The sequence below is a fragment of the Puccinia triticina genome, chromosome 4A (genome assembly GCF_026914185.1).
Source record: "Puccinia triticina chromosome 4A, complete sequence".
NCBI classification, from domain to species: domain Eukaryota; kingdom Fungi; phylum Basidiomycota; class Pucciniomycetes; order Pucciniales; family Pucciniaceae; genus Puccinia; species Puccinia triticina.
The window spans coordinates 8,412,336-8,425,474 of NC_070561.1; the positions used below are offsets into that span (position 1 = coordinate 8,412,336).

Here is a 13,139-nt window from a genome sequence, read left to right on the forward strand (position 1 = left end):
TGATGATGAGCAGTGTAAAGTAGGTATGTTGTAGAGTGGGCTATTTATGTACTGAAAGAGGTATAAGATGTGAAGATATGCTATGTATTTGTTTTCATCCTTATGTCCCTACAATGTAAATATCTTCTTTTATCCTGGAATCTTGTTGGATACATAGACTTGAAAAAGATTTATGCATTGACTCCGGAGGTTTGGATGTGACAGCTGCGTGACAGTTGTTTTGAGCCAGCTTTCACCCTGACCGGCAGTGTGCTGACCCAAGCCAATCGATCACACTCCACTGGGCTCCTGTTGACCATCGACCACCACCCTTTCTCCGCCACCACCACCACCAGCAACCTCAACCAGCCTCTCCACAAGCACTCCAACCAGACATCATGGCTGGCATTGGCATCGCAAACTTGCCCAACCAGAGACATAAGATCATCTCGCAAGCGGGTGGTCATTTCACCCTGATGGTCGTCGGCGAATCGGGCTTGGGAAAGACGACTCTCATCAACACCCTCTTCTCGACTGAGTTGGCCATGCCAAAAGATTATCGCCGTCGATTCGCGAAACAACTCGACAAGACTACCGAGATAGGTGAGTGGGATGCATGATAGGCGATCGGATTTCCAACCCGATCAAGATTCTCAAGTTAAAGCAAGACTCTAACCATAACCCTACGCTCCAAATATCATCAGATATCATCAAAGCCGAATTGGAGGAAAAAGCCTTCAGAGTCCAGTTGACTGTCATCGATACTCCTGGCTTCGGCGATTACGTTAACAATCGGGACAGTTGGGTTCCAATTGTCGATTTCATAGACGATCAGCATGAGTCTTTCATGCGACAAGAACAACAACCCCATCGTTCCGAGAAGCTGGATATGAGAGTCCACGCCTGCCTCTACTTTATCAGACCGACAGGACATACGTAAGTAAACAGTTTTTATAATTAATCTTACATCCATCTCTCAAAACGTCTACTCATTCATCTCTATATCTTAACAGCTTGAAACCTCTCGACATTGAAACCATGAAGCGGTTGGGAAGTCGAGTCAACTTGATCCCGGTTGTTGCTAAGGCTGACACCCTGACCCCTCAAGATTTAGAACGATTCAAACAACGAGTTGAGCCCTAGCCATTGATGATTTCGAATTCGAGTAGAGCTCAGTTGTTCTGATTGCCTGCCATCAAACCAATAGATCCGTGATGTGATTGTTTGCCAATCTATCCGTTGTTATCAACCTCCGGTCGAAATGGATGACGAAGCATCTGCCGAACATGCTCGTACGCTCATGGTGTGTAAGATTTCCCCATCGTTTGGTCCACCAAGGATACTTAGTTTGTTTATACAATGTGGGTTTCAACAGGCCGCAATGCCATTTTCCATCATTGGATCCACTCAAGACGTTACTACCGGGGATGGTAGAGTTGTCAAAGGTAGAGAGTACCTATGGGGAGTTGCTGAAGGTAAACGCATCATCCATTTGTACTCAGACTGTACTGTACACGACTAGCTGAATCGGTCCAACATCCTCAATCAATCTCATCGTTAATTTAATGTTGGACAGTTGAAAATGAAGAACACTGCGATTTCAAAAAGCTCCGATCACTTTTGATCAGAACTCACATGTTAGACCTCATCAACACGACGGAAGAAACTCACTATGAGAACTATCGCCAACAGCAAATGGAGACCAGGAAGTTTGGTGAAGCAAAAGTCAAGAAATTAGACAACCCAAAATTCAAAGAAGAAGAAGAAACCTTACGGAAACGATTTACTGAGCAAGTTAAATTGGAAGAAAGTCGATTCAGGAGTTGGGAGCAACATGTATGTACTATCTCTATTTGTTTGGAAAACAAACAAAAAGGGGCACTTCCTGTTGAATTAATGTGATGGGTGAGGGCAATTGAATGGAACTAATCACTTTTGTTTTTCAAAACCTTGCGATGATTTCAGCTGATTGCCGAAAGAGATCGACTGAATAAAGATCTCGAGCAAGCCCACTCAGCCATCAAGGTTCTAGAGAGTGAATTGGATGCCATGCAAGGTGGATTCGGATCACAAGGGCGTGGAACCAGACGTTAAAGCAACTGAAAAACGATCTGAAATCTCTCAAGCATTGTCTGAGATCAAGGCTCCAATTGTGTTCTTCTCCTTCCTCGAACCCACATGTCTGCTTCTTTTTTAGGCTTAATGACAACAGACCGCGAGATCAAAATGCAGCTAGTCTCGACTGACTTCTGATGATTATTTATTAATTCCTCTACTTCGACCCTAGCTTCTTCTTTCTTTGTTTTCTTGTAGTTGGATAATCATTGAAGTAGATTGTGATCATCATTATCATCATCATCACAAAAAAAAAACAAAAAAAAAAACAAAAAAAAAACAAGGAAGATGTTATTCTTTTGTGAATTTTGGCTTTGGGTTTTTCTCTCAGCCCCATATTTATCTCATGTTTTTCTTTTTATTTTGGTCAAGTGGAGCAATATCCAGAAGACTCGCCTTGACATCAGTTTTCTTTCTTGCTGGACTCTTTGGCCTCTTGTTAATCTACATACATATACCCATACAAATTTCTCCCTTTTTTTGACAAGGAGGGGGCGTTTTGGCTCCTGTTTGGGAGAGGGCAGGGGGGAGCAAATATCCCTGATTGATTACATATATATTTGACCCGTAATTTATAAGCTACCTCTATTTTAATTTTTTGTTGAAGTCGTGAGACTCATGAGCTACAGTCCCACTAATCATCATGCTACCTAAGTAGATTTTGTCCAAATGGGTGAACAAATTTGTTAAATTGAATAAACTTTCAGGACTTTTCACGCCGAAATTGAGCAGAATTGAGTTCATCCTTGAAGGTCTAGTCTGGAACTTGCCAAGCTGTTGTATAATATGAATAGTTTTGACTCTCATCCGAGAATAGCTTTCATCCGAGAATGATCACATTTTTACCACATTTGTTTGCAGTTGAATTGAGCTGGCGCAGGTCAGTGATGACAAGAACACAATACTAAAAAATTGAACTCGCTCGTTATCCTCTCTTCTATGTATATAAATGTGTGTTGACGTATCAAAAACATCTGTCACATAAATTACCACATAACGAATGCAGATCCAATCGGATCTATGAAAAAGGTTTCTGCATCTTTAGCACATCTGTATACAGACAAGAGAAGAAAGAAAAAGAAGGGATGATGATGGAGAATGCCAAGCGGATAAGATAACATATAACAACTCGGGAAAAGGACTAGAAAACATGAATTGAATTGAAAATTGGATTCCGATCTCCTTTATTATCATCTATCTATCTATGATCTCCAACTTTTTAATGTTTGGACCTTCTCAAGAGGAAGACGTATATCCAAGACCAAAAGACGTAAAGAATTATCAACAACCATCGAGGGCTATATGTTTATAACCAGCGATACTTCCTCCGAAATTTATCTTCTTGAGTGCGTGTGTGTATGAGTACATTCCTTGTCGCCGCTCCCTCCCATTAGTTCGATTTCCCACTGGAATATGGGACTTGTGCGTGAATTATTCGACTATCATTTCCAGCCGGTATCGACTTGAACCTTGGGTGACAAGAACTTTCGCCCCGGCCCTCCTATTTGGTCGGCCGTTTTACCATCCCAAAATCCTCATGGACGTCCAATAGAACTGAGTGTAACAGATATCAAGAAATTCAAAATTAGATATCCAGCAGATGATAGCAGTACCGGCTGAGAACTAGACTTACTTTTCATCGCATTCCTGGCTCGAAGGCGTGGCAGCTCGACATCAGATACAACAGAACTCTCCACTTGGCGTGGATGATGATCGAAGGGGAACTAATCCAGCGTTGAGCAAATTTAGCACCGATCAATGTCGCCTCTATCTTTTGCTTGATAAACAAGAGTATACTTACCGGCAAGAGTTTTTGAAGGAATTCATAAGATACTAAAGTCACGCCAAACTGAGGTGAACTTCGCAAGATTCTGGCTGGTCCGCCCTTGAACAAAGCGGAAGGTCCCTCTTCTTGTACTGTTACAAACAAACTTCTTATCACTTCTCTGGTCGGTACTTTCATGCCAGAAACAGTGCTTACCGATCGTCTTGAAACAGTGCATCAACCCTTTGTAGTGAGTTTCGCCTTTCTTGGCCTCAGATTGTAATCGGGTTTTGACCACATCAGCTGGCGTGGTTAAATAAGCAGCAGGCATTCCCTAGATGTGAAAAATTTCGCACAGAGCAGAATGTAAGATTCCTTTGATTGATTGGATAGTTTCGAGCTGAGGAGACAAACCGCAATTGCTGCTGCGCTTAGCGTTTCGACAAAGCTCAACTTCTTCCCGCTCACTCCTTCCCCAAAGGTGTCCTTTTTCACTGTAATTAAGACCACATTGTCAGTTTCGATTAGTTTTTTTTTTTTTTTTTTTTTTTTTTTTTGGGGGGGGGGGGGGGGGGGGGAAATGAAACGCTGGAAGAGTGTATGAAGTGGTGTTACGAACGGTGTGAGTAAACGGTAAAGTATATCGCCGAAAACGGGATATCACGACACAGGCATGCCACAGCACCTTTATACAAGCCAACCAAGCCCAACTGCCGAATAATATGCATCGCACCAATCGGATCGCTACCTGCGACTCGTGCCATTTCACCTTGCATCTGGAGACGTATCTTAACGATTTCTAGTGGATTGGTGACAGCCTAAATTTCGAGATGGTCTTTTAACCAGATTATTATTTGACAGCTGCTTGGCTGTTTGAAAAGGAAAGGGGGAGCTTACCACTTGGCAACCACCTGCCGTTGCACCTGCAATCAATTCCCATCCCAGTCCAATTTCTCCGGTGACAGGGTCTTTAGCGTTGGCTCGGATCAAATCATTAATAGTGAGTTTGATTGCCTTTTCTGGCGCGACACCCTAAAAGTAGCCCATCTTCGAAATACCTCAGAATCTGCAATTTTGGCCATAAACAAAGATGTGCTGGACTGACAATTAATTGCGGCGGTAGACCTCGGTAAAAGCCGGTAAAGCCCTCGTTTTTGAATACTTTCTTGACACAATCCATGCTGTTCTTGTAAAGAAGTTCTCCGACGACTTTACTACGCTGGTTTTGCATACGAGTCTTCACGAGGTCGATTGGATACACAGCTGTGGCTCCTACTTATACAGACAATGAGATTTATAAGACGTCGGAAATGTACAGCCGGTAAGGGAGCGTGCAAGATTAGCCGTCGATCTAATGGTTTGGGCCGATACAACGCTGTCAAAATGTAGCTTACAGGCACCAGCAATCCCACCCAGTCCAAAGTTGTAAATCGATTTCCCTAATCCGTGCCAGAAGTTACCGTCATTCAAGTCATCCGTAGCCTGACCTTCGAGGGTTGTTCGGCGTTCCCACATCGGATCCAAGAGCATGCCGAAGTCAGCGAGCCCAAGACGCGCATTCAATTCGCCCATGCCAGCAAAATGAAAGACAATATCGACTTCCATAGGTGTCAGGGCGACATAACGAGTCTGTCGTGAAGCTGTATTCAGGAAATCCTGTCGATTGACTTTGCCATCTGGGGAATTTGCGATTGCCTCCCGTAGAATCCTTTCCACTGTGTCCATATCACGAATAACCTGAGTGAGGGGACCAATTGAGCATTGCGCGTGTTCCAAACCAGCCGACAGGAGATTGTACAATCTGACAGGGAGGAGTAGCCGCACTAACGTTGTGGAATGCATTGACTTCCGAGTATGATATTTTGCCACCGGCACTGATATTACACAAAGTCGGTAGACTTTCGAGAATACTGTCTGAGAGCTTATGTCGTGCTAATTCCAAAATAATTCTCTTGAATTGATCCGCAGTTATGTACTATGAATAAGGGAGGTGGAAACGGTTAGCAAGTAATGATCACTGATTGATAACCTGCGCGCAAGACAGCAATAAAATGAATTACCCCGGTTTCTTCCTTGTCAAAATAGCTGAACGCCTGTCGAAGTCTCTCGCCCTGCAAGCCCTTCATCAATTGAGTAAATTCACTGAGAACGGACAAAAGCGATGTCAATTGGTTGGCATTAATCAGGAAAATTTCAAGTAACGGATGCACTTGTAACCTAGCACATGTTGACCGCCTCGTTTCCCTAAAAATAGTTTCACCCAAGGAGACTCGAAGGTGAATGGCAGTGAGTCTGGCCTGAGATTGTCGGAGAAAACCCGCTTGAATTCTTCAAAGGTAACATCTCCATTGCGATCCTGATCGAAGTACTTGAATGCGACCCTTTCCGGATTTGGAGTCCACGAATTGAGGAGATAGGACAGCAAGCCAGCGAGAGTTGACGATCAATTGATTACGTTTACATACAGCTTGAGGTGGCTAGGTAGTTTTGTTTTCTGGGGGGAAACGATCGGCTCACTCGAATTCTGCGTCTGGTTTTTTCAACAGAGTTTGGAAAACCACGAAATCGTCCCAGGTAACTTTGCCGTTCTTCTTGAGATCAGCAATTTTGAATAAAATCGAATATTGGGATTTATGGATCTTATGAAATGTTTCATTCGAGGGTGCAACTGCGTTGATGAAACCGTCCTCGTTCAAAAACCTGTCAACATCAAGCTCAAGGATCTCAGCAGAGGTACTTGCTCAAGACGATCGAGTCTGTGAGTGGAAAACTGACTTTGTGTCTGTGCTCGTGTCATCTTGGATGGCAAATTGTTCAAACTGATTCTTCCAGCGATCGAACTCAGTGCGTTCGGCGAGAGCAACTGCGTGGAGGGACAATGCAACGCCGTTTCAGATATCAGTTCTTATACGTCCACCCACGACTGGCACTTCGTAAGGCGAGCAGGACGAAGCAAGAACGGGACAAGAGCCGCGTGATGGGGAGCTCGAGTCAGCCATGAGCTCATCAAGGCGGGTGATCGAAGATGGCTAGCAAGACGGCAAGAGGAAAGACCCCAAGATGGCTTACAGGGAACCTTGACAGGCTGACTCGGAGTCTGCTGGGTGGCCATGTTCTACCAAGTCGTGAGAGGGGTGGAGATGGTCGATGGCCAGAAATCAGAATGTATGGGCTGTGAAGCTCGCCGGGCCAAGACCGTATGTATTTAGAGACCGCTACCCCGGGTGAGACGCCCCCGGCGCCCTGCCCAGCCATCGCGCAAGGGGGCTGCAGCATTAATATCCGATCGTCCTCATCCAAGAGCGGGGATCAGTATTCGGCCCGGCCCTGAGCAGCCCTGAGCCCGTGTGGTGTGGCGAGGTCGGATCGTCTGACTTCAACCCGCGAGATGATGGATCCGGGTTGGTGTCTGCACACCTGTGTATTCAAGAAATGGTTTCTTTCGGAGTTCCATTCTTAGCTCAACGCAAAACTCCTTGGAAGTGGGACTTTATTCTCGACTCATGTGTTTGAAAGCACTCCCCTCCAAGCCCATACTCAGGCGTGTTTGACAAAAGTCTAGGAGTCGGACGCAACAACACCAAGCTGAAGTAACTTGTGTGAATGTCTCATGATCTGATATCCATCAAACCGAGATGAGAGGCATCACCAGAGCTGAATAGAGGTAAACGCTTGGTCACATCTCGGTCTGCTAACCCTTCAACTCCCAGAGAGGGCTCACCCTGGACTAAAATCAGGCACCTCTCAAGGAGGGAGGAAGTGGACTGACAGAAAGCAAGAGCGGGGACAATAGCCACAGCCTATTAATGTTAGTGGGCGCAAGTGGTGAAACATGTGTAAATTGGCATAGAGATCAGACACATAGACAACGCATTGGAACGTAGAAATAATTCTTCTCTTCGCTGAGAGAAATCATCTGTATCTGCGAAGGGAAAGACTATGTAGCGCGGCCAGGAGGCAGTGTCAGTGAACCGCAACAATTAAAGGAGGAAAACCAGCGATCGACTACTCACGTGTTGTGTCGTCTCCAGACGGCATTCTTGGGTTGATGATTGTGACGGTGTCCCTTGCCAATACCACGATTCTGTAGCAGAATGAAAAAAAATGGCGAAGGTGATTAGCAACCGGCTCAGGATCCACAAGTGGACCACGGGCGCACCTTCTTGCCTGCACCGGTAAGTCCACGACTTTCTCTGCGCTTGTGAACAGGGTCACAGATCCAGTTCATTCGAGGGTCCCGACGGATAGCCTTGTGGGACGGGTCGACAAGGATGACCTGATGATGAGGTAGGGTCTTGAGATTAAAAACTATGCCGTGGCTTCAGATTTCATGCTACTCTTCCCACGTACTTCGAAGTATTTGTAAACGCCGTCCTGGTTGATCCAGTAAGAGTTGAGAACACGCAGATTGCCACAACGTCTGGCGACTCGCTCCTCAGCAGTAGATCGGAGGGAGCGTTGGAACTTGAGGTGGTTCACACCTTGACGGACGGGTTTACCGAAGGTGGCACCCTTCTTGACCGGTTTCTTCCGGTTACCACGACGAACACGGATCCGATAAATCACAAAGCCTTGTTTGGCCTAAGAAAAAACGAGCAAATCGACAGGTTGGAAAATTTTGGGTCTAATGAGAATGACTGGAGCGAGTAAGATCGACGTACCTTGTAGCCCAAACGCCTGGCCTTGTCAGGTCGAGATGGACGAGAAGCCCGGTGGATGACGTTCAGTTGACGATACTCCCAGCATCGGACCCGGAGGAGGAAACGAAGAACGTCTGATTGTTTCTTCTTTTGGAGCTCTTCGATATACTTGTAGGCACCCATGTCGGAATGGGGTCGGTACTAGGGTCGAATGGACGGGGTGGCGGCTCGGGATGTCGTTGCCGGGCGGGCGTGAAACGAACTGGAATTGGGGACCCGAGGGGGGTTCGAGTTAGCCCTAATCCCAACCACCCCGCTCGCGCAGCAGCACTCGTAGCTAATTCCTCCTGCGCCGCGCTCGACATTGTACGCTGCTCCATGGACAAATATGTGTAGCCCCCACCTGCTATGCTCCTCTAAATACCTAGCAGTAGCGTTTGAAACAGGCACCCGATGGTCTAAAAACAAGAAAACCACAGAGTGCAGACTGCAAATGGATTGTGAAACACAATGCTGCCTGGATACATTCATGGCGCGTCGCGGCGGAATACAGGTGTTTCATGTTGGCAAATGCGCTTTTTTGTCCTAAGCCAATTCGTGACCCCCCTGGGCTTCCGACTTTAATACTACGCTACGTGCCGTGTCCGGTATTTCGACAGAAAATCACACCCCTATGCGCCATGAGACACTGATCCGGGCTTCTAGATACAGTGTTGACTCTTCGTGTGATCCAGTTTACATTCTTGGCCAAGGGTTGTGAGCTGATAAGTAAGCATGTATTGATTTATCCGGCTCATCACCAGCCGCCTGTCATTGCATACATATATTGCTCCATCCCATCATCCGCGCGTCCATTGCACTGTGCAACGCCAGCTACCAAAGATTGCATCTTTATTGTCGTGATATATTTCTCCATACTGTTTTATAAGTCCATTCCTGATTTCTGGAGAATGCTCTTCCTCCTCATCCTTGTAAGCGCCCTCCCCGGCTTGCGAGCCACCGAAGCTACTATATGGAACACACCCAGCCACATCCCTGAAGATCTTGTGAACATGCCCGACCCCACCGATCCGGCAGATCTCAAATGGTTCTCCGAGATCAAACGCAAACACCCATATCTTACATGTAGCCATAAACCTCTCAAGATCAAGCGTACCAGCAAGGAAGGTAATAAGCAATGGTTTACGGTCGGTCACGGTTACCGTTACGATTACGGTTCTCATGTGGCTGTGATGTCACCGGGCGCCGGTATTGGAGTCTTGAGCAATGGATTGGGCCGAAAGTTCAAGGCCTTTATGGGTAACATCATGTCAAACATCCCCCCCGGCTATGGCAATTTAAAATTGCAACGTGTGCTACCCTTGCATCAAATCTACAACTTTTGCCCGCAATCAAATGGTTTCTCAGTAGAACACGATAGCAACACCCTTCTGAAATTGGAAGGGGCGTCGTTCAACACGGAACAGCGTAAGTGTTGGAAACTAGAGTAAATTTGGGTGGAGCTGACTCCTTGATTCAGATAAAACTGACAGATTTCTGTTTTGCCTATGATTTCAAGCTGCCTGGACGGCTTCTGTTCCCAAAGACGGCGGAGTTGAGAGTGTTGAGATAGCAGTCAGGAAGAAATCTTCCGATCGACCAGAAATGATCAAATTCGTATTAGGGCGCACCTATCCAATCAATGATGCAGCAAATTGGCAGCGATTCCAACTGCTTGCCTACAAATTGCGAACTGAAAAAGAAAAAACAGTGGTTCACAAACAAGAAAAGAAAGAACCGGCCGACAACCAAGGAAAAAAAGAAGGGTCTCACAAACCAGTCAATCCAACCAAGTACCTTTGAGAATTTTCGAAGCGTCGTAGGCCTGGTGAGATGTTCTTAAAAACTGAGTGGACAACTCTCGCAAAAAACATGCCTCATCTCCAGGCACCTTGTCTCTACCAGTCACTCCCTCCACCAGTCACTCCCTGCACCAGTCACTCCCTCCACCAGTCACTCCCTCCACCAGTCACTCCCTCCACCAGTCACTCCCTCCACCATTCACTCCCTCAGCAGTCACTCCCACTTCACTGAAGATAATAGCTTAATGTTGAATGAGAAATCAGTTGCCTCACCCAAGTGTAAATTTATTTTTGGATTACTGCATATTTCGACAAAAAATACCCAAAAACAGTTCAAATGCTTGCAAGCATCCATTGCAAGCATCCATCTGACTATGAGGTTGCTTGGGGCGATTTCCTGCTTGAAATCAGGCTAAATTTTTGTGAGAATTCCAGCTTAGGGGAACGGTGTCGAACTCATCAAATGAGAAAGACATCGGGAACTGAACCAGCTGCGGAAAATGGTAAGCAAAGGCGAACCATATTCCGCAGTCCAAGTCTGAGCCGCGGGAGTTAAGCTAAACTGTATTCATCTTTTGATGTAAACAGGTTCAACACCCACGAGCAGCAAGATTAAGCCAGTGGATTATCCCGGCGCAAAGTCACTCATCGAGAGGATCACAACCAGCGCCAAAGGTATGCGGATGTTGATACCTTAAGGAAGTAGACCAGATAGGAGCTAACGCACTATTCCCTTTCTCAAAAAGACAACGTAGTTGTAGGAGAACAGACCGAACCCACCAATACCGCACAACAAGCTGGTAAAACAATCGGTGAGTGTCTCGTGTTAAAAGCCTCGAAAGCGAGACAAAAGAGAAGACACTGACTCAAAGCTGGTCCAATAACAGACAGTGTTAAGTCTCTTCTCGATCGTCTCGCCGAAGCGAAGTGAACAATCACTTAGGCCAAAAGGCTCACAAGAGTAAGAGAAAAACTCTACCACCAATCCTAAAAGAGAGCGGTAGGAGACTAATGTCCAACACGCACCGTGATTGACTTGCAGAGACAGGAAAGCGTATACGGGTCTCTTTTCTTTTGTCTCATCTATCTATTTAATACTCTTTAGTAGAAAGCGGTCTCGCTCCTGCTCTTAGGTAAAGCGCTCAACTCTGCTTTATTATTTCCTCAAGAATAAAACTATTGTATCTGCAAGATTAGTTTTATCTGATACAATGAAATCTCTTAGTTCTTTGAAATCTTTCAATTTTAAGCAAGTAATTTATCCGGAAGGAACCAAATTTTGTGCTGGTGGAAGCAAGAATTATTATTGTGAACCCCCCTAATACATAGATACACAAATTCTTCAAGAACAAAATTAGCCCGTTTTGTTTTGGGCCTTGACCAGCAAAGTTCTGATTACAAACAGACAAACTTACATTTTAGCTTAAAAATTTGATTCCCATGGCCATTTTAAGCTCCCCATTTTATCGACCAGCAAGTGTGATTTCAGTTGAAGAAATCTATTATCCCATCATGAACCGGGCTGTCATCTGGCTCAGAGTCATGCTATACTTTTTTTTATCTTGTGTTGCCTTTTCCTTTTTGTTTTGAAATAGCTATTCTCCGGTCAGCTCAACATGAATTTCAATAATAATGACCACAAGAGTTTGCTCAGCACTTGAATGCAAGTGCCATCACCCCCTCTTTAGGAACCCTATAAGATATATTGCAGAAATTAACCTGAAGTTATGCTTAATTTTTTGCTGAATTTACTCTCAATCTATGCTGAATGTTTCTGGATTCATGTTGGAAAGGGTCTGATATCATATTGATACCAACCCCAACTGGACTGTATAATGTACTGTAACTCTTGAAAAACATATGTACAATCACACTGCAAGGAATTGTCAACTGCTTGGCAGAAACAACGGTTTCTTCTAGTACTACTTTATAATACATTTTGATTAATCATGGGGTTATACCAGGGGAGCTTTCTCAGCACTTGCATGCAATTTCAATCATTCAATAATTTCTTTAACCTTTTAGACTTCCTGCCTGAACCCTACTAAGGAGATGGTGAATGTTGGGAATTTTGAAATTATCAAGGACAGTGTTTTGAGTCTTGCCTGATGCGGTGGAGCATAGATTTGGGTTATTTGGTTATGTGATTTGATTGTGTTTGTTGTGTGGCACTTTTTTTGCAATTAAAACAAAGTTGTGTTGTGATGTGTCATTTGAGGGTGTTGGTCCCCAGTCATACATACAGACCTGGTGTTTGGATCTGTACCCTCCCATGGCGTGGAACCTGGTACAGGGGGCCTATGGGGTGCCAATAATCATGTCCTGATCGGGGGCCCAGCGCACCCGCGTGTTCCCTAGTTTCATAAGAAATACACCAAGCATGTAGATCAACTTGACATATGAGCTTTGAAAAGAGGATTCTGATAACAAACTCTTGGGCACAATTCCTGATGGATTTGTTGTCTAAAATGAATTTGAGTCTGAACACAAAGATTTGGTAGTAAATTTGGAACATTTGGATGTATTAAATATTTAACAGTGAATTTTTGGTGTGATTTCTCTAAAATGAAATCCCATCTAACGGTCCTTTTGGATTGAATCTTCATTAATCTCCATGTCAGTTTTCCAGTATGCATTTCCCAGGTTGGGTCTGCAGATAAAAGGTCATTGAGACCATGGGACATATCTTTGCAGGCTGCTACAGTCACAGACAAGCTAATCCACTATGAATGATCAACAGCCAGATGATTTAAGATGCTCTAATTCAGCACAATATAAAAACAATGATCCACCTTCTTC

The 13,139-nt window shown here is 44.9% G+C and overlaps 4 protein-coding genes across 4 annotated transcripts; 2 read left to right on the forward strand and 2 right to left on the reverse strand.

Annotated features, from left to right (window-relative positions):
- Positions 1-377: 377 nt before the first annotated feature.
- Positions 378-2,073, forward strand: PtA15_4A872 (uncharacterized protein; the record flags this gene model as incomplete). The annotated part of the gene is made up of 7 exons (XM_053168801.1): positions 378-582; positions 684-915; positions 993-1,110; positions 1,187-1,282; positions 1,355-1,454; positions 1,556-1,815; positions 1,945-2,073. 7 exons carry the CDS (start codon positions 378-380, stop codon positions 2,071-2,073), a joined length of 1,140 nt encoding a protein of 379 aa, XP_053019974.1.
- A 1,522-nt stretch (positions 2,074-3,595) lies between these two features.
- Positions 3,596-6,971, reverse strand: PtA15_4A873 (uncharacterized protein; the record flags this gene model as incomplete). The annotated part of the gene is made up of 15 exons (XM_053168802.1): positions 3,596-3,648; positions 3,728-3,818; positions 3,896-4,011; positions 4,076-4,193; positions 4,274-4,353; positions 4,479-4,677; positions 4,757-4,891; positions 4,965-5,134; positions 5,254-5,596; positions 5,688-5,834; positions 5,920-6,001; positions 6,070-6,240; positions 6,377-6,559; positions 6,635-6,722; positions 6,929-6,971. 15 exons carry the CDS (start codon positions 6,969-6,971, stop codon positions 3,596-3,598), a joined length of 2,019 nt encoding a protein of 672 aa, XP_053019975.1.
- A 163-nt stretch (positions 6,972-7,134) lies between these two features.
- PtA15_4A874 (uncharacterized protein) lies at positions 7,135-8,682 on the reverse strand (the record flags this gene model as incomplete). Its single annotated transcript, XM_053168803.1, has 5 exons — positions 7,135-7,276; positions 7,873-7,943; positions 8,019-8,135; positions 8,210-8,440; positions 8,521-8,682. The coding sequence occupies 5 exons, from the start codon at positions 8,680-8,682 to the stop codon at positions 7,135-7,137; spliced, it is 723 nt and encodes a 240-aa protein (XP_053019976.1).
- Positions 8,683-9,449: 767 nt separating this feature from the next.
- Positions 9,450-10,341, forward strand: PtA15_4A875 (uncharacterized protein; the record flags this gene model as incomplete). Its single annotated transcript, XM_053168804.1, has 3 exons — positions 9,450-9,666; positions 9,757-9,966; positions 10,058-10,341. 3 exons carry the CDS (start codon positions 9,450-9,452, stop codon positions 10,339-10,341), a joined length of 711 nt encoding a protein of 236 aa, XP_053019977.1.
- Between the last annotated feature and the right edge of the window lie 2,798 nt (positions 10,342-13,139).